The sequence below is a fragment of the Colossoma macropomum genome, unplaced genomic scaffold, assembly GCF_904425465.1.
Source record: "Colossoma macropomum unplaced genomic scaffold, Colossoma_macropomum, whole genome shotgun sequence".
NCBI lineage: Eukaryota > Metazoa > Chordata > Actinopteri > Characiformes > Serrasalmidae > Colossoma > Colossoma macropomum.
Genome location: NW_023496020.1, coordinates 2,253,593 through 2,274,678, shown reverse-complemented (window position 1 = coordinate 2,274,678; position 21,086 = coordinate 2,253,593). Strand labels below are relative to the sequence as shown.

The 21,086-nt window shown below is 38.8% G+C and overlaps 2 protein-coding genes across 3 annotated transcripts in view; both read left to right on the top strand.

Moving 5' to 3' along the window:
* gnb5b (guanine nucleotide binding protein (G protein), beta 5b) overlaps positions 1-7,918 on the top strand; it is a 28,931-nt gene extending 21,013 nt beyond the window's left edge. The window contains exons 10-11 of the mRNA XM_036564603.1: positions 3,983-4,149; positions 6,674-7,918. Of these exons, the coding sequence (XP_036420496.1) occupies positions 3,983-4,149; positions 6,674-6,685 (179 nt within the window). The 3' untranslated portion in view covers positions 6,686-7,918. The remainder of the gene's footprint in view (positions 1-3,982; positions 4,150-6,673) is intronic.
* A 535-nt stretch (positions 7,919-8,453) lies between these two features.
* Positions 8,454-17,389, top strand: bcl2l10 (BCL2 like 10). Of its 2 annotated transcripts, none has more exons than XM_036564595.1 (3): positions 8,454-8,864; positions 11,696-12,106; positions 16,322-17,389. In XM_036564595.1, exons 2-3 carry the CDS (start codon positions 11,699-11,701, stop codon positions 16,442-16,444), a joined length of 531 nt encoding a protein of 176 aa, XP_036420488.1. In that variant the 5' UTR covers positions 8,454-8,864; positions 11,696-11,698; the 3' UTR covers positions 16,445-17,389. The 2 variants fall into 2 exon arrangements, with proteins under 2 accessions (XP_036420488.1, XP_036420487.1); XM_036564594.1 differs by having other exon boundaries at positions 8,456-8,600.
* Positions 17,390-21,086: the final 3,697 nt, after the last annotated feature.

The following is a 21,086-nucleotide window of genomic DNA, read 5'->3' as shown; positions in this document are numbered from 1 at the left end:
AGGCCCGAAGGTGTTTTTGGGGCTGTGGGTGGAATCCTCCAAGCTCAGCACTTGGGAAAAAGACCAGTTACAGCACCGGTTTGCATGAGTAAAGACAGTAGCTCATTCTAACGAACTGTGTCCCTCCCATTAACCCTTCAGCCCTGTTCTGTTTTCCTTTTGACTGTGGTGATAAGACCAGTGTGGGCTTGCTGAGTGCATCGGCTTTCATTTGTGTCAGTGGGTTGAAAGGTTTTTCAGTGGTGTAGAACATACAGCAAGTATGCAGATTTTATCTATAAAGCACATTTAAAAGAATAACAGTAGTGCAGTGCATTTTTAAGAGCAAACAAAAAGCAAAATAATAGAAATGCAAACATGTTTTCATAAACATAAATAAATAAATAAATAAATACATAAAAGTATGAAAACAGCAACAGCTAAGACTGGGACAAAATTTGGTCATTACCAAGAACTCACTAACCTCAGCGTGTTGCAGAAAGTGTGTTCTAGTTTTGTTCTCCCTTTTCTAATTTGTAAATATCAAAACATGCCCTCTGGGGAATTTACCTTTACAACCTGGAATTTTTTATGTTTTTTGACCAGTCAGTCTGATAACTTCAGTTGTTTTGGTCGCTTCTTAGTAATTTAGATCTGTAATGTTTTATTTAGAAACCAAGGATCTGGTCAAACAATAACAGCCAGTGATAAACACGCTTATAAACTGTGTGTGGTTAATAATATAATAATAGAATGGGCTGCTATGCTAAACATCAAATGTTGCTGTGCTTAATTGTAATTTGTAGTTTGGTCTAGTTCTGATTTCTGCAGCTGTTTTACTAAACTTAAAGCCTACATCTAAATGTTGTAGTTAATGTAAATTTATTGTTGAATCTACATATATTGTTGCTTTTTTGTGCTCAAAGTGACTTTCTTAGTACTTCATGTGCCAAAAGGTTTTAATTTCACTGGCTTATAAGTTCCTGCTTGCTATCTAAATTTTCCTATGACCCTTATAGCTGTAAGACTAGAAAGTGAGGGTTAACATGCTTCATCTACAGTACATAAAGTCAAATATAATGTTTGGGGAGTGCAGACCGCCCACTTTACAAATCCCAGTCCAAAAAAGTTGGGACAGGATGTGAACTGCTAATAAAAACAGAAAACATTGATTAGTATGTTCTGTTTGAGCTGTATTGAATTGAGTACAAAAAAACACATTATTAAATTTTTTACCCTATGAACATCATTGTTTTTTTGCTTATTCTTAATTTGATACCAGCAACACTTTCCAAAAAAGTTGAAACAGGAGCATATTTACCACTGTGTTATATCACCTTTCCTTTTAACAGCACTTAATAATCATGTGGGGACAGAAGACAAAAACTGAACCAGTTTTGCAAGTGGAATTTTTTTGCCATTCTTCAGTTATACAAGTCCTAAGGTGTGCAGTTGTACAGGACCTTTGTTGTTGTCTTGTGAGCTCAATAAGACACGTTTTCAATGGAAGACAGTTCAGGACTGCAGGCAGGTCAGTCTACCACACACACTCTGATTACGCAGCCATGCTGTTGTAACACAAACAGAATGTGTTCTGGTTTTGCCATGTTGAAAAAAACATGGACGTCCCTGAACTTTACACTGGTAATCTGAATGGTCCTTTTCTTCTTTGGCCCAGAGAACACAACGTCCATTAATCCCATAAACAATTTCAAAGGTTGGCTTGTCGGACCACAGCATGTTTCTACTGTGCATCAGTCCATTTCAGGAGAACTCGAGCCCAGAGAAGTTGGCAGCGTTTTTGGTTGTTGAAATATGGCTTCTGCTGTATTTGTGGATGCAGTGGTGAACAGTGTTTTTGATGGTTTGTCAAAGTATTCCCAAGCCTATGTGATGATATCTTTAAAAAAAAATACTGTTTTTTAATGCAGTGCCATCTGAGGGGTCAAAGGTCATCATGGGCATTCATTTATGCACCTCTTCGCCCAGAGATTTCTCTGGATTCCCTGAATCTGTTGATGATATTATACACAACAGAGTGTGAAATATCTGAAATCTTTGCAGTCACTCATTGGTCAATGTTATTTTTAAACTGTTGGATTTGTTACTGATGCAGTTTTTCAGAGTAGTGAACCTTGACCCGTCCTCGCTCGTTAAGGACTCGCTTTTCCTGGATACTCCTTTTAAATCCAAGCATAATTACTGAACATATCACAGTGTTCCTAGTCTTAAGTTTGCCCCTTACACAACTTTTTTTGGAACATGTTGCAGGCATTAATTTCAGAATGAGCGTATATTACACAAAAAACAATGAAGTTGACAAGATAAAATCAGGCATATCTTGTCTTTGTACTGTTTCTGTTTAAAAGTAGGTCAAAGTAGATTTAAAATATCCCTGTATTTTTTGTTATTTGCATTTTACCCACTCTCTCAATCTTTTTGTCATTGAGTTTGTAGCTAATATCATTCCAAGAGAAAGAGAAAAAAACAAGTCAGTCTGAGCAACTGCACTCTTGTTGACTAGCTGGATTTGGCATCGTTAGCTAAGTTCTTAGTGAGTCTAAGAAACTGACTGGGCCGAGACATTTAAAAGAGTAAGTATGTAAACAGGACTGAGGTATTTCAGCCTGGACCACTTTTTAATGTGGTACAGAACAGAGCAGCCAATCGGAGCAGAGTTATTTACATACAGTCTTCCACAACACCCCTGGTCAAATTCCATGCTGTTGTTTTCTAAGTGCAAATAAGTGAACTTAACCTCTACAGATAAGTCTGCACACTTCTGCACATTTTGGTACACATTTACTGTTTATTTGCTGAATTTAACCTATTGGACAAAAAATGAAACAAAAAATCTACCCTGTGCCACAGTTATGAAAGTTATGACACACACACACAAACACACACACACACACATATATATATATATATATATATATATATATATATATATATATATATATATATATATATATATATTTGGACAAAAGACAAAATTATTGGGATACCACATCACACCTACAGGAGCTTTTATGAATCCCCTTCCAAATCCATAGGCATTAATATGGAGTTGCAGCCCTTTGCAGCTGTAACAGCTTCTACTCTTCTGGGAAGCTTTGTATAAGATTTTGAAGTGTGTCTGTGGGAATTTTTGCCCTTTCATCCAGAAGAGCATTTGTGAGGTCAGACACAGATGTGGGACGAGAGGGCCTGGTGCACAATCTCTGTTTTAGTTCATCCCAAAGGTGCCTGATGGGTTTCAGGTCAACTAAGGGCTCTAGGCCAACCCCTGAAAAATAGCCCCATATCATTATCCCTCCTCCACCAAACTTTACAGCTGGCACAGTGTAGTCAGGCAGGTGACGTTCTCCTGACATTCACCAAACCCAGACTCGTCTATCAGACTGACAGAGAAGTGTGATTCGTCACTCCACAGAATACGTTTTCACTGCTCCAGAGTCCAGTGGCGGCGCTTTACACCACTCCATCCAACGCTTGCACTTGGTGATGTCAGGCTTGCGTGCAGCTGCTCAGCCATGGAAACCCTGCCATGAAGCTCCCAGCACACAGTTTCTGTGCTGATGTTAAAGCCAGAGGAGGTTTGAACTCTGCAGTTATTGATCAGCAGAGCGTTGGTGACTTTTATGCACTATGCTCCTCAGCACTCAGCGACCCGCTCTGTAACTTTATGTGGTCCACTTTTCAATAATCCCACTCACAGTTGATCGTGGAATACTTAGGAGGGAAGAAATTTCGCAAACTGACTCGTTGCAATGGTGGCATCATATTACAGCACCACGCTCAAATTCAGTGAGCTCTTTAGAACGACCCATTCTTTCACTAATGTGTGTAAAGTCAGACTGCATGGCTAGGTGCTTGATTTATACACCTGTGGCAAAACACCCTATTCTTTGCATGTATAAAAAAAATGTCACATTTAAGTTTTATGTATTAAACTTATTTTCATTGTAAATGCATGTTTTACTGTTATTGTCTCTCTCAGGTCGGCTGCTGTTTGCTGGATATAACGACTACAACATCAACGTATGGGATGTTTTAAAGGGCACCAGAGTGGCCATTCTCTTTGGGCATGAGAACCGGGTCAGCACTGTCCGAGTGTCGCCCGATGGGACAGCGTTCTGCTCGGGATCGTGGGACAACACACTGCGGGTGAGAAAACTAATCACTTGTTTACTGAGATTTTAATCCAGTATGAATCTGCAGTGTGTGTAATTTTACAGTCTGACAGTAATAATTGTGATTTTAATCCAGTATGAATCTGCAGTGTGTGTAGTTTTACAGTCTGACGGTAATAATTGTGGAGTGAGTTTAATCCAGTGTGAATCTGCAGTGTGTGTAGTTTTACAGTCTGACAGTAATAATTGTGGAGTGATTTTAATCCAGTATGAATCTGCAATGTGTGTAATTTTACAGTCTGACAGTAATAATTGTGATTTTAATCCAGTATGAATCTGCAGTGTGTGTAGTTTTACAGTCTGACGGTAATAATTGTGGAGTGAGTTTAATTTTAATTCTAATGTGCATATCTAGGCTAAAAAATCCCAGATTTTTTAGTCCGGGCTGTCTGGGGGAATCTGGGGAGATTATACAGATATTTTGTCCTGAACCAGCCAATCAGATCCCGACAAATTACCTTTATAAGAATGCATTGCAGCACCTGCTGGGTTAAAAGTAGTCCAGCTGGTTTAATGCTTAAAACAAACATTACTTATTTGAAAACAGGTAGGACTGTGTTGAATTGAAACCGAGAGCCTACTGGTATATATCACAGATCACACATTAGAGTGATTATTAGAACCACCCACATATATCAAAACATGCACAGTGTAAGGAAGAAAAAAAACATAGAACTACAGAAGTGATTTGAAAAAACAAGCCTTTATGTGAATTAGTGTAATGGACTGTGTCACTTCACATTTTTGTAATGTGTCTTAAAATTACACATTGTTAACCTCATATCTCAAAAATGGTAATATCCTTACAGGAAAAGAAATAGTCTTAAGTAATTTTGGACATTTCCATACTATCATTTTCAAATTCTGAAAAAATAATAATGAAAAAAGATTTGGTTCATACAGCAACAACATGCTTAAACCTACATGTTCATGCATAAAGTTAGTTGAATCTTATATTACAGCAGGAAATGTTCAACTGTGTGCATGTGTTGCTATTTATTCAAGCAGGTATGGATTACTGACTGGATTAGGGGCCACTGACTGTCAGGAGCCTTGGAGGGCCTCAGACCACAAGGCTTGAGGTGGCTCAGATACTGTAGAACAGGCATGTCAAGCTGGGGACCTTCCAGGCCAAAGTGCTGTGGAGATCAGCGTTTACCCCCATCTAACACTCTCAATTCAGTTCATGAAGGCCTTGCTAATGAGCTGAATCAGGTGTGTTTAATGAGGCAGTGTGCTGAAGTCTGCAGTGTTTTGGCCTGCGAGGACTGGAGCCTGATACATGTGCCTTAGAATATGTATAAATGGCAAAATGATTGAAATAAATGGAAAAAATGTGATCTGAATTCACGACAGTTTTTTGTTTTCAAGTATTATTGACTCTGATGCCATTTAAATGAGATGTTGGTTACAGTGTACACGTTAGGTTGTTGCACACTAGCATAGCTAATTTTGTTTATTTTTTTAAGCAAAAAAACAAGTTTCCAGTGTTGCTCAGAATAGACATAAACACAAACCTGAATTATTGTTTTGTCTCACTCTTCAGGTCTTATTTTTGTTGTTTATTTGTTTGCTTTTATTGTTACGTCTTATTATGGAGCATGGGGAGGCCTCCAAACACTGTTCTCAGTGGCCTCACAATACAATCATCTGTCTGCATATTTAAGTATTGATGGGGACCAAAGGTTAGTTTGGTGTAAAGTGTCTTTTATCTTTGGCTAATGACATCAAGCCTCAGGCGCTACAGCTGAAAATGAGCCATTTTCTAATGTAGTTAACAGCGACACATTTACTTTCGGGTTGATTTAATGTGCACTGCAAATAAAAATAAATAGATTCAAAATTAGTAATGAAAACGTCTTGTGGGGACATTCAGCTGCTCTCCATCTTTTAAAAATCTGCAGTGAAAGTGCTGATGTTTTGTTTGATTATGGCATGGGGGGAGATAAAGTGAGAAATGCTGGCTCTGTTTGAAGATTAAGTGAACTTCATTAGTCACACAACGGGGAAATTTCACCTCCGCAATCTAACCCATCCGTGCAGTGAAACACCACATACACCCTAGTGAAGACACACACTAGGGGCAGTGAGCACACTTGCCCGGAGTGGTGGGCAGCCCTGTCCGCAGCGCCCGGGGAGCAGTTGGGGGTTGGGTGCCTTGCTCAAGGGCACCTCAGTTACATCCTGTTGGCTCAGGGGATCGAACCGGCGACCTTTTGGTTGCCAGGCTGGTTCCCTGACCTCCAGCCCACGACTGCCCCAGTCAGCTCACACAGTGATGCCGTCACTCACCTGTGATTGTTCAGAGTATTTTCCAGCTTGCGGTGTCAGTCAGGCGCGCTGCACCGCAAGCTGGAAAAATCTCCACACAGAGAGAGAATAGAAACTTAAAAAAAAAAGAAGTACTTTCGCTTCCCTCTTTGCTTTAAATTCTTGAGTATTGTCAATGGCTTTGACAAGAGAAGTTAATTGTGCTATTTTTTCCTCCCCCTCTGCAGGTTTGGGCGTGAGGGGAGTCCCCAGCGAAGTTTCGGAGCAAACATGAGGAAGAGTGTGTTAAACGACATGCAGAAAAAAGTGACCACTGGACTTTTATATATATATGGGGAGTTTTTGTTAGTTAGTCTTAAGTTTAGCTGAGTTTCTCTCAATATAGAATAAAACTTTCCCTAAAGCTGACCACTAATCACCCAAGTATCTGTTGTCATGATTTTAGACCCGTCGTTGCTGTCATACCGTACTGCACAAAAGTGAGTACATATTCATTTTTAGGAGATATTGTGGCTCTTAACAACCACTTGAAAGACCTGGTAGACACCAAAGCTGCCCCCATCAGATAAACAACACTTAAAGCTTTCATCTTTGAGAGAGAGGAGAAAATCAAGCTGCTTCAGATCTGAAAACATCCACAGGGGTTTCTGTCCATCCTTCCACTGTGAGAAGACAACCAAAGTCCAGACCTCAACATCACTGAATGTGTTTGATCACTTCAGAAAATTATCAACGAACTTCTAAGACTGCAGATTCTTTGAGAAACTAAAAAGTGAGTCTCCTGAATAGAGTGAAAAGGTGGACACACTGAATACTGAAATTATATTTTGTTATGTCATTTTCTGTTAAATTTGTTTCCTGCTTTTGTTCCCTGACATTGAAAATTAAATAACTTGTACTTTTTAGCTTTAAAATAAATAAACAAAGGGTGATCAGTACTGCAAAACCTCACATCTCTGAAATGATTTCATTAAAATAGTTTTGGACCATTTATGTAATTTCTGTTGGTCCATTGATCGTGATGTGTTCACTCAATGTAAAGGGCAGCTGTTTTCAGATGGTGTTCGAAGTTACGAGGTTTTGATATGACAGCAACGATGTGATCTTTAGTGCACAAGTTAAACACGTTCCTAAGGCGCATAGTTAATCAGAAGAGATACCTGTTAAAACCAGTGAGTCCAAGAAGCTCTAGATGATTCGGTGTGTCTAGCATTAAAACATCCTGAATTTTCTAGTTTATCATTCAGTGTTACTGTATGTGGATCCTGCTTGCTTTAAGATGTTACATAGAAAATATAATGTTTTTTCCTTTAGGCTGAAAGTGCATCAGTATAAACTCACGGAACGGTTCTATCTCACTGCAAACCTGATCAATTGATGTATTCGGTTATAAACTACTGTTTGATGTCTCCGGTTGTTAAATGCCCACTTCTGTACTGTATTCGAGGTCATTAAATATAATTTCATGTGTACGTAATGGTTATGGTAGTCTTTTTTAACAATACTAACAGTACAGTATAAACGGCATATGGGAAATGCTCATACCTGTAGGCCATTTTAGCAGAAACACCTACCAGAAAGGAGCCCTTTGCAGGTTTTAACTAGAATATCCAAATATGTTTAGTTGCTTTGTACTAATGGCAACATTCCCACACGTGATGCATGTTTTCTGAACTCTCACTAAGTTCTGTTGTTCTGCTTTTCTCTACATGCAGAACCAAAAATTCTAGAATTCCAGCATACACACACACAATTTTATAAGCCGCTTATCCCTCTGGGTCGCTTGGGGGAGCTGGAGCCTATACTAGCGGTCAACGGGCGGAAGGCACGAAACATCCTGGACAGGTCACCAGTCCATCACAGGTCATATAAATTCTAACGTCACCCAAAGTCTTTGCTTTTTAAAAGCATGTAAATATATGCGTATTTATCAGACGGTGTCGTCATCATATCTATATTTAAAATGGGCAAACCCGCACCACCGTACATCATTCATCTTTGAACACGGAATTTATTAGCTACCACGAACGGAAAGGGAAGTGGGCGGGGTTTGTCCGCGCTAATAAGCAGTGAGGTCGGTAGCAGCGCTGCTTTAAACGCTTCCAAAACAACCACGGACCTGAGTGAAGGGAGCAACTGGACACCGCTGGGAGGGTCAGCACTATTTTTTTTAAATCATCATTTGACCGTACACAACGCCCTGCACGCATTTAATTCACTTCTAGCGAGGGTCATTGCGTTTTAAAGCTTTGAGGGCCCTCTGGAAGTCGGTCGGGCTTCTCACCTCTTTGTGTCTCATTGACAGACGGACTGCAGCTTTAGCCTTTAGCCGCTTTTTGTGGATAAAACGGAGCTCTTAACGTTGCATATACGTTTAACCCAGCGGTGTTTCGGGTGTATCTGCATTGTGACATTGATGTGAGTAAAACAGCATTGTTTTGTTTTGTAGTTAGGTGGCTAGGTTGGCTAAGCTAACGCTAACGTTAGTTTAAACCGGTTTGAACGGGGTTCATTGTTAACCCAGCATGCTAATGCTAATGCTAATGCTAGCTGGTGACAGCTGCTTAATAAGAACATACTCAGTATTTCAAACTCAGTATCTTTATTTGACAGCTTTCCGTTCGAGTTTTCCCGTTCCACCTTAAATGGTGCAGCAGTTACATTGTATGAAAGCAACTTCTGGACCATTTAAGGTGGAACGGGGAAATTCGAATAGGAAGCCAGCTTTAGTCTCGTGTATTTTGGATTTGGTACTGTTTATTAAGGACATAGCTTTTTGTTTTCGTCTGTTTTGTTGAGGGTATTCTCAGATTACTAGCATTTTCCATTTGTACAACGAGGAGATTAGCTGGCTTTCACACCCACACAGTCAAATATAAGGGTCTGTTACTGGAAGCCTCTTGAATATCTTTAAAAACAGAGAGCGCTTTGTTTCCCATCAGGACTTTTTCCTTCTTCTCGGTTTGTGCTTCAGATTCATTCAAGCTTGCAAACATTATTTTTTCCTGCCTGCCTGCTCTTCTGGAAGTTTCAGTGCAGTCTGTAACCATTACTGTTTATAACTTGCATCTGTGAATGGGGACAGGTGGTACTGATGCGATCAAACATCGCGATATTTTTCAGATGGGTCACGAGGTCATGTTATATTTAATATAATTGTGATTATAGTGACAATAGTTTGCTTTTCTGAACACACTGGATATCATCAGTACCTAAAAACACTTCCCAACTGCATGTTTGACTACAAAGAGCATAATTAGTCCTGTTTAACTGGCTTTAGTATTTCAAAATGTGGATTTACTTTCCATAAAAAATATCATGCCATATTGTGTATAGTGAAAACTTCTTAAAACATCATGATCCTATAAACTTGATTTAGCATGTTTCTAATAGAGTGCTTTCTTTAAACCAAACAGAATCTTAACTAGTATTGTGAGTAGTAGAGGGCTCATATTTTCCAGTTTTCATGCTCTTTGTGTTTTTCTGCCCTCCTGGGGTTTAATTATGATGTCTATATATGCAGCTATATAGAAATGTGACATCACAAAAGTGATAAATTCAAAACTGGATGTGGCTCATATATGTACTTGGAGTGAATGGTACATTAACAGGGGTTACATACTACAGCAAACTTAATATCAGAAAAGCAGACCAGATTTGCAGGAAGCATTCATTTTTGAGTTTAAACCCCTTTTACAAAACAACCTGAAGCACTCTGCAAATCATGTACATTAACTGTAATGAGTAAAATGCACAAAATGGAACGAAAAAGCTGAAAACAAACCACTTGGCAACAGAAATGCTGCACTTTTATATGCATTACATCATTAAACCATACAATGCCAATTACTTATCAAATATGTTGCTAAAAACAGTGATAACTGAAAAGCAGTATCACAAATGTCTATGTGGAATAGACTATATATTTCTGTGCTTCCACCAGCATTAAGAAGGCTGTAGAAACCTGGTTTTAGTACAATTTAAAGTTGAAACCTATGAATGGACTATTTTAGAGATCATTCTTTGTCATGTATTTAAAGCTGGTAACTCTGCAGATGGAGGGTTGGCTTCCTGCTATAGTAGTCAGTATAAGTGATAGTCCCTGCCATTGATGTGCTAGAAAATTAATGTTTACACAACTGAAGTTATAAGAGAGGTCAGAATTGTCTGATGCCTTAGATACCAGTCCAGCAGTATTTAAAATAAGTTCTTTTTAGCAACAGAGAAGAATACAGTGAATGGAAGTAATGTATGGCCCAGCAGTCAGGGTTAGTCATAGCCAGGCCATGACATCACCCAGACAGCCAAAACATGGACGTTAACAGTGGATGGTTTGCTGCACAGACAAAGATCATGATTAATGCTTTTTCTTTATTTATGCTATGCATTATGTTCTATAGCTTAGGCTAACACTAGTTGTCTTGTTACTGGGGGTTTTCATTGTATGGATAATCCTGACAGAACTTTTCCAAAATGCTTCAGGCTTAGTAGCTGTGAATTAGCTTAATGTGAGTTAGCTTAAGCTGCTGGACAAAAGATGAAATTACACCAGGCCTGCTTTAAGCAGCTATTGCCAGAGTTCATTTTTATTTTTGCTTGTGTTTGTACATAAAATCTTAGTTAAGGAAAGGAGTTTGTCAGGTTTATTGGCTCCAAACTAAGCTCAGGTGATAATATAAATTTAGGCAAATGATTATAGTCTGCAAAATAATAATTTTTGTGTAGTTAATGTGCAGTTAAATAGTTAATGTTCTGTTTATATAGCCTATAATAGTGCAGTCTTTTCTGTTGTGTACATTTTTTAACTAACCATGGATTAGAAAGGTTGAACATAAGGACTAGTTAAATAAAGCCAAAGCAATAAAAAAACAAGGAAAGAATTATAATATGCTTAATATCAGAACTTGGTAGTCGATAATATCAGTCACAACCTCAAGCCTGCTGCAAACTATGACTGAACTGACTTTTGCAACTTCCTGGAATATTATTAATCTCGATTATTATTCTGAAACTTTTATTATACAATATATAATTGATCATATTAAGCAGCAGTGTTATTTTTTCTTTATACTTTCTATAGATTAAGGAAAGAGACGCTGGTGTTCTGTGTGTATAAAACAAAATACATTTAAGATTATGGCTTTTGTTGTCGTATTAGCTGTGAGCTAGCTGAAGTAACTTATGCTGGTTAGCAACTGAGCTGCTTTAAATGGAAGTGTCTTCATGTCTTTGGCCTTTTGCTTTTGTAGAAAATGTCCTGTTGGTTAAGGAAGGAGACTCTGGTGCTGGCGGAGGACTACATTGACTTCTGCACCGGGATCCAGCGGACACCTCCCAGCGAGTCGGCCGAGGCCATGCGGCATTTGGCCAAGGAGATGGAGCGGCAGCACCACTCGAAATTTCACTCGCTGACGCAAAGCTTCCTGTCGGCTTGCGGCTCGGACCCCAGTGCGTATTTACACAGCGTCATGACCGTGCTGGTGGAGGACGGACAGCTGAACTGGGGCAGAGTCGTGTCCCTCTTTACGTTTACGGGCGTTCTGGCCACCGAACTGTTCTCTAGAGGAGAGGGGCCAGAGGTCTGTAGGACGCTAGCAGAGACGATAGCAGATTACCTGGGAGGAGAGAAGAAAGACTGGCTGGAGGAAAATGAGGGCTGGGTAAGCAGTTAACAAGTTCTAATAATGCGATTATATGTGCTACACACTGCAGTTCCACTGTACAAAATAGGCACTGAACAATCAATAAATTGGTCAGTTACCCTGCATTAGTTTGACCCAAGTGCTTTATATAAATTTTTTTTATATATATATATACACATTATGGTACTGTGCCAAAAAAAGCAAACATACAACTCTTTGGGTCATCTTAACTTCAGTGTAACCCAAACGTAGCCTGTTAACCTGATTACAGTAATGCAGATGAAATGCATGTTGTGACTCTATCACTGATGAACGTCATGCGTGCCTATATCAGAGTTGAACCAAAGGGGGCGCTGCAGAAGCTGAACTGACCACAATAATGTCATATTGGCTGTTTGAACGAAAGTGTTTTTTGTGTAATTTATTATTACAAAGGTTTTAATGAAAAAAAAAAAACAGCTTTAGCCTGCGATTTACTTAGGAAAAGATAAATGATGTAGACCTATTGTTGGGTACATACTATACAAAATATATTATTGACTTCTGGCGTGTGATTCATAATACAGGGGCGTTATACGTTGGCAGTGTGATGTTTTACTGCATGCCGTATTGCAGTTGCAGTTTCAAAAGGGGTCTCGAACATAATTTCTGTTGAAGGATATTTTTTTTGTGGGGGAAGTATCTTGTGAAAGCCCCACTGTTCTATGTTTTTACCAGTATCATATGCAAATGCAGATATCAAAGCATGCATTTGTTTGTCATTACAAAGAGTGAAAGAAAAAAATGTATATTTTCTGTTACACTTTTACTTTTTGTACTTTTTCTACTAACAATGTCACCAGTATCTCGATATAATGAACTAAACAGGCTTAATAAGCTGCGCTAGACTACAGATAGATATTCATACACATGGAAATTTTGTACACACCCTTGTGAACTGCCCTTTATTTTGTGAGTGATCTCTAAATTGCCCTTTAGAGTGGGAAGTGTGAACAGTTTCACTGCACTTGAACAGAGAAGTGGAGAGTTTAGAATGTGACGCTGAAGTCAGTAAAGCAAACAAAGAACAGAAAAAAAACTGAGTGATATAAATTTCCCTGGGGGGGTTAGGTGATGGCAGTTAGCTTTAATCTTTGGGATTTTCCACTGCTTTTATCAGCGCATTTTAATCAGACAGCACAGGGACGGTCCAGTGACATATGTGTGTGTGTGTGCGTGAGGATCAGGTGATGGATCATTTCTGCCCTGAAGGGACTTTTCAGAACCTTTTCACTTTTCTTAAAATAACAAAACAAGACCAATAACAAAACAGTAGGATTTATACATTAACACTCCTTCAATAAAGGCTCTAAACCAAATATTCAAATTTGCACAGTTTTTCTCCCTGAACCTTTAAGACTCAGCACCTCAACTCTGGATCTCCGTCGTTCTTTCTCTGCTGTGTGTGGAGGTTTTAGGGCAGATGCTGCACCTTCCTGCGGCTGCTTTGTTTATGGCAATTAGAGAGTGACTGAAGCCAAACGATTCCAGGAATGTGCGTGGGAGCCGCCAGAGCTGCACTTTATACAGGGGGAGGTTCATTCTGCTGGAAAAGCTTAATGTCTCTTTCTTTTTCTTGTCTATCTGTCTTTCTTTACTTTTTTCCTATTTTTCTCCTTTTTTCCAATTTCTCTCTGTCTTTCTGTCCTCCTTTTCTTTCTGTCTTTCTTCTTTTTTTTTCCTTTATTTGTCTTTATTTCACTCATTTCTAACTTCATGCCTCTCCTTTTCTTTGACACTACTTTTTTTCCTCTCTCTAAATCATTTCTATATCTCTCGTCCTTTATCCTTTTTATCTGGCTTATTTTCTTCCTTTCCTTCCTTTTCTTCTTTCCTTTCTTTCTTTATTCTTTTTCCTATTTTTCTCCGTATCTTTCCAGTTTCTCTCTCTTTCTCTCTGTTCAACTTTTTTTTGACTCTGTCTTCCTTTTTTTCTGTTTGTCTTTCACTCTTTTCTCCATTTCTTTCTTCATGCCTCTCTTTCTCTCTGACACTTCTTTCTTTTTTCTCTTTTTAAGTAATTTCTGTACCTCTTAGTATTCTCCCATTTCTTTTTTTTTCCTTTTATATATCTCTCCATCTTTCAGTCTGTCTTTCATGTTTCTTTCTTTATTTTTCTTTCTTTGCTCTATTTGCTTTCAGTTTTGAAGCACTTCTTCCCACTCATGAATCTGGAATGAGCCCCTCCATCACACTCCATTAACTCTGCTCTTGTCCTTATTTGGTCACAATTTTTTTTTTTTTTAACCTGTACAGTCACTGACTACTGACTCAGTGTTACTGCAGGTTATTGTGGAAAGTCGGTAAGTGACGTTAGACCTGAAATGGCGTCCCTCCGACCACTTCCTCTCAGCCATCGTATTTCTGTGTTTAACCGCTTTATGGCGTTTTCCTCTTCCCCGTGACATTTGGAATGAACTTCTTATTTCTACCTGCAGACTTGGCTAGCTCGGTCATACCTGTCAAAGGTGCTTAACAGTGAAAAATTCTGTTCAGTTCAGCACTAGTACAAGAGCTGTGAACACACACTAATGTTCGTGGTGGTGATTTCAATTTTGGAATATTGGAGTAATCGATTATAATATTTGTGTGCTCTCGTTTTTGGACCAAAATAACTTTCAAAAACTTTCCAAACACCAAGATCAAGTAACTTTACTGTCCAGTACCGGAATTAGTAAATTAATCCTGCATCAAAATGACAGTTCGGCCACAACTGAAATTTGCATTGTGATAAATTGTCACAGTACAATACAATATGCTTTTCTGAACATATTGTATATATATCATCAGTACTTGTAGACACTGACCAACTGCACGTTTCATTACGTTTGATGGGAAGGTCACCACAGCAGCAGTGTTCTCATTTATGTCAAGTTTTAAATAGATTTTTTTTTTTTCGTTAGAGGTAAATACAATGTATTTACAATATATGCGTTTCTGTTATTGTAGCAATAATAATGTTTTTGTTTCAGTTCATTTTTATATCGAAGGCACCTTCCATCTCTTTCCAAGTTGCATCACTGATATTGACATCTTCCTGGTAATCGGAATAAAAAGGAAAGATGAGATGATGACTGATGCGGTCGTCAGTCATCGTCAGCTGCAGTCGCTGTACACTTCCTGCAGATCATTCTATCTTTCTCTCTTTCTGTTTCTGTTTTTTTTTTTTTCACGTAAATACATGCACACAAACCCACAGCTGGCATCTAACTGTGACACCACAGCCTTTCAGCCTGTTGTTAACTATTGATCTCCACGCCTCATAGACTTTAGAAAGAAACATGAAAAACTCAAATATCCACCACCTGGACTTTTCTGACCAGTACAGCAGGTGGCTTTTTGCAGACTTTCAGCAGCTGCTCAGCTTGCTGCTTCAAAAACAGTTCACCCTCTTTTTTTCGTTTGAAAATAAGGCCTAAACGTGTTTATTAAGCCCATATTTTGCTATTCATTTTGTGGAAAAACCTTATCATATCAGTCTTGGAAAGAAAACATGATGACTTCAGGCTTCTTCTGAAACAGTTCGAGGAAGTTCATGTTCCAGTATTTGGTGAAATAGATGAATAACATTTCATTTTTTGCTTATGCTGTTAAATGGGCCCTTATCACGAAAAGCTGAATTTTCCATGCATTTTTTAAAATCATTTTGAAGTATATAAACATTGTTAGTTTCGTCTTGCGTTTTCAGACCAGCTCTGCTCCACTGGATTTGTCTTTCGTCATTTTTGTGGAGCTGAAGGGGGTCACGTCGTTTGTGCGTAGAGAACTGTGGGTAACCAAAGGCCTGGACGGATACATCTGTTGCATCCTCGAAATCACTCAGAACGTAGGCTGCAGGATCTTTCTCTTTGGAACCGAAGAAATGCGGCCTAGACTTTAGAACACAGCTACTGTCAAAAAGTGACAAAAACATTGCAAAAATGTCTCCTCGTCTACTTACAAACCCAAACACCAATGTGGTATAGATTGAAATTGTAGGATCCGCACTTGCCACACACTTTCTCCTCTGGTTTCAGTGAACTATGAGAAATAATTCACATAAAATTGCAAGATGTTTTATTATAACTTGTAATAACTGCATCCTGAGGTTTAAATGGGAAAAGCCCAGTTGAGGCTTCTTGTGTGTTGTGGGTGTTTTTTAGTTATTCTGAACTGGTGAGTGTTAAATGCCTTTCTGTTGTTTTCCATGTGCAGGAGGGGTTCTGCAAGTTCGTCCGCAGAGCTGGACACGTTAGCCAGGACTCCTCCATGAAGACGGCGCTGTTCGCTGCCGCGGGGGTTGGGTTAGCTGGACTGACCTTTCTCCTGGTGCGCTGACCTCAACAGCTTATTTATTCATAGTCTTATTTATCTTGTTCTTCTTTGCTTCTTCCTCTTGCTCTTTTTCTCTTTCTTTTGCTCTGTCTTCTGTTCTTTTTTCCTTTTCTGCCTCTTTTTTCATTCCTTTTTTTACTTCCTTTCTCTTTCTTCCATGCTGTGTCTTGTGTTGCCTCTTTCCTTCTTCCTTGCTGTTTTCCATTCTGGTTCTGTTGACAGTGAATCTTTGCAGGACGTTTTCTTTAAAGAACCAGTTTTAAGGCCTAAACTGAATGTTATTTGCACATTTGTACCACCAATCTCTCTCTCTCTCTCTCTATCTCTATCTCTATCTCTCTGATTGTAAAATCTCTAATATGGCCTTCTCTACACGAACACTTGCAAGTGATGATAGCCTACATATCTGATGGTGCATTTTTGTTTCATAAATGCTTTTAAGTAGTTGTTCTTGTTCATTCTCTTGGTTAGTCTAGATAGTGTTTTGTTTTTTTTCGACAAAGGAAACCCACAAAGTAGAAAAACATGAATGGTTTTCATTCATTGTTTATAAGTTTGAGTTCATTCTCCATCGCGTTTGAAACGCACAGAATTAATATATTATATTTATATGAATAAAAATGTAAACAGCAGCCAGAAACATAACATTACTGTACATTAGTGTGTTCGTTTACATTGAATATTGCTTTTCTTTTGGGTTCTTGTGTTTGTCTTCAGTTTGTAATGGTAAAGGTTTTGGAAGGTGCTAATCTGTTTCAATTCCGAGCCTTTTTGTAACTTCCCAATTTCTCACGAGTGACCAATTTAGTTTGTAAAATTTATTTATTTACCATTTGAAGAACAAATTGTAACTATTTAGGCAATTTCCCTTGCATTGATGAAAAGCATATTTTTGCATTGTTTTATTTATTTAACACTTTCTTAATAAAAAAACGTTATTACAGTAAAGCTGTTTGGTTTGTTTTAACTTGTTTTAATTGCAACAGGTAGTTTCTAGGATGAAGTCCTTCTTTGAACCCTGCTGCATAACCTTGACATAAACATGATATGATGGATGTCATATGCAGTCATAAAATGTCATGGCATTTACCGTTACTGTTAATCGCCAATGTCAGAATGTCATAAGGACTTTATAAATAAGCATGTGCTGTCCTGATGTTTAAATGGTTATTCAGATTGCTTGTGTGTGTGGTTCTATATATAGCACTACAGTGGGTTCTTTTATTGTTATGCTGTCAAGCTTGTAACAGTAGAAGAACCATTTTTGGTGCTGTATAGAATTGACATTTCCAAAAATGTTTTTTATAGAACCGTGTAGAATCTTCCTACAATCAGGGCAGATCTTTCCCAGCAAAACCACAGAAACCAGGTTTCACTAAGTGATTTGAAGGTCAACCTGATTTTTCGGAATGAGTGTTCAGAACGAAACTACCATAATCTCTATGCAGCTAAACCTGATGCGATCTAGTCTCAACATGTCTCATCAGACATAGGTTAAAGGGCCTTAGAAGACAACAATAAAGCCTGGCTTCAATGTTGATTCATCTAGAGTCTGCACTGAGTCTCATTTGAAATGCTGTTTTGATGAGTTGTGTGCAAAGGAGGCTGTGAAACTTTTAATGGTTTCTCCCCTTTGATTTACCAGATGGCGAAAAGTTGGCTTGTATTTAAAGTGAAAGAGTGGTGACACATTTACCCAGTTAGCCCAACACTCTCAGAAATAAAGGTACTAAACTGTCACTGGGGTGGTCCCCTCAAGGGTACATGTTAGTACCTTTAGTCATAACTGTACAATAATCCATTAAAATGATATATTCTAAGCTGCATTGACTCCACACACCCCGTCTCGTCTCCAGGCTTTTTATTTTATTGTCCTGTTTTAAAACTATGAAAAGGTAAAATACGTACTTTTCATCTGGCAATTTATTTAAGGTTTACAGTTGGACCTTAAAACCACCTTTGAGGGAACACTTACATTGTTTGTACCTTGATGAACGAAAAATACTTGCATGGTACCTTTATTTCTAACAGTGTAGTGCTGTCAATCAACCAAGACACCTAATACCTGAAGCTTTTTTTTTGTTTGTTTTAGCGCTGGAGCTACGAGGCTAATGTGGCTAACAAGTAATAGAAGCATTAGCACTGCAGGTTAGCACGGTGCTAACTACATTCCTAAATGAAGACACACTTACTTCAAACTGTGTGGGGCTGTAAAGATGCCTATGTGGTTTCTGACACTGAAATACTGTTACCTATGAAAAAACAGTGTATAGCTAAAACAGTATTTAGTAGCATCCAAATGCTAACATTTTTCATTTTGTCTGACTGACCTTTGTCCATTTTTATGGGTAACAGCCAAGTTTACACAAATGTAGTCGATCAGCCAAGACATGTTTAGCACTGGGGGTCTGAGGCTCATGTAGAGGCAGATATCTATTAGCTAACTGCATGCACAAATCACTGTACACTTGCATGCAGTGCAATGCAGTTTGAAGTGTGTGATGATTTAGGCATGCAGTTAGCTAACGCTAATTGCTGATAGCCTTCCATCAGTGCAGTTTGAATGTGATGATTTTAGCATGCAGTTAGCTAATGCTAATTGCTAATAGCCTTCCATCAGTGCAGTTTGGAGTGTGATGATTTAGTCATGCGGTTAGCTAATGCTAATTGCTAATAGCCTTCCATCAGTGCAGTTTGGAGTGTGATGATTTAGTCATGCGGTTAGCTAATGCTAATTGCTAATAGTCTTCCATCAGTGCAGTTTGGAGTGTCTGATGATTTCAGCATGCAGTTAGCTAATCCTAATTGCAAATAGCCTTCCATCAGTGCAGTTTGGAGTGTGTGACGATTTCAGCATGCAGTTAGCTAATGCTAATTGCTAATAGCCTTCCATCAGTGCAGTTTGGAGTGTGTGACGATTTCAGCATGCAGTTAGCTAATTGCTAATTGCTAATAGCCTTCCATCAGTGCAGTTTGGAGTGTGTGACGATTTCAGCATGCAGTTAGCTAATGCTAATTGCTAATAGCCTTCCATCAGTGCAGTTTAGAGTGTGTGATGATTTAGTCATGCAGTTAGCTAATGCTAATTGCTAATAGCCTTCCATCAGTGCAGTTTGGAGTGTGTGACGATTTCAGCATGCAGTTAGCTAATGCTAATTGCTAATAGCCTGCCATCAGTGCAGTTTAGAGTGTGTGATGCTTTAGGCATGCAGTCAGCTAATGCTAATTGCTAATAGCCTTCCATCAGTGCAGTTTAGAGTGTGTGATGATTTCAGCATGCAGTTAGCTAATGCTAATTGCTAATAGCCTTCCATCAGTGCAGTTTGGAGTGTGTGACGATTTCAGCATGCAGTTAGCTAATGCTAATTGCTAATAGCCTGCCATCAGTGCAGTTTAGAGTGTGTGATGCTTTAGGCATGCAGTCAGCTAATGCTAATTGCTAATAGCCTTCCATCAGTGCAGTTTGAAGTGTGATGATTTCAGCATGCAATCAGCTAATGCTATTTGCTAATTGACTTCTATTAAAGAAGTAAATTTCAGGCACCTAAGAATTTGTCTTGGCAAATTGATAACACTGGGGCTATTTGTCAAAATGTAAATGTTGAAAATGTGTACATTTTTTTTTTCAGTCAGGACGCTCATACCTTCACTGTAGCTCTGCTTGTACAGACTAGTGTTTTCACCTGGAATTCAAAGCTAGGTTCCTCCAATGCACCTTCCTTCCTTGACCACCTGCTCAAGTTTCACTGAACTTTTACCCACTGAAACCCGACTAGCTTGCTGCGTAAACTGTGCTTCGCTAAACGTGACCCGAATGATGGATCGCTTTACGGCGTGGATCGCCAAGCGCAAACTATCGTGTAGCGCTCTGGCAAACGCTCCAGGGTACCTGATCTTTCAGAAACAAAATAGAACAAGAAGACAAATGTGCTGCAGATGAGTTGAGGCTAGTTTTAGCGCAGTTGCTTGTAGGCTGTTCGGAGGGACTGTGTTCATTTCCATTGTCCATTTGGTTCTGTTATGCTAAAACCTTTGATCTTGGCCTTAGCTATTTGTAGGGTGTTGAAAGTCTGTAGGTCTGGTGCACATAAATGGAGGCCTTCATTTAAAATCAGAACCATATCAGAAGTAAAACACCCTTGAACATTATTGCACAATGCCTTTTATTGTCATAGACAGCAGCACTAATCTGCTTTCAGGGAAACTATGTAGGTTAGTGACCTACTGACATTTTCTGCGCTCTAGCAGTTTGCCAGTCAGCAAAGATGAACTAAAAAAGACGGTTCTTCAGGGGTTCTTTAGTAAAGGCAGTGGTATTATTTCTATACAGAACCATTTCATGCTTAAAAATGGAAATGGTTCTTGAGATTCATGAAGTATGTTTTATGTGGTTCTGTATAGCACCAAAAAGAGTTTTTATATTGTTATGATGTCAAGCTTGTCTCAGTAGAAGAACGCTTTTTGGTGCTATATAGAACCATTTTCAAACAGGTTCTTTATAGAACCATGTACAACACAGTCTCCATCAATCTGAAGAACCATTTCACCATGCAAAAAACCACTTAAGCATGCAAATAGTTCTCATAGTTCTCAATAGAAACACTGCCTTTACTAAAGAACCTTTGAAGAACCATCTTCAGATTAA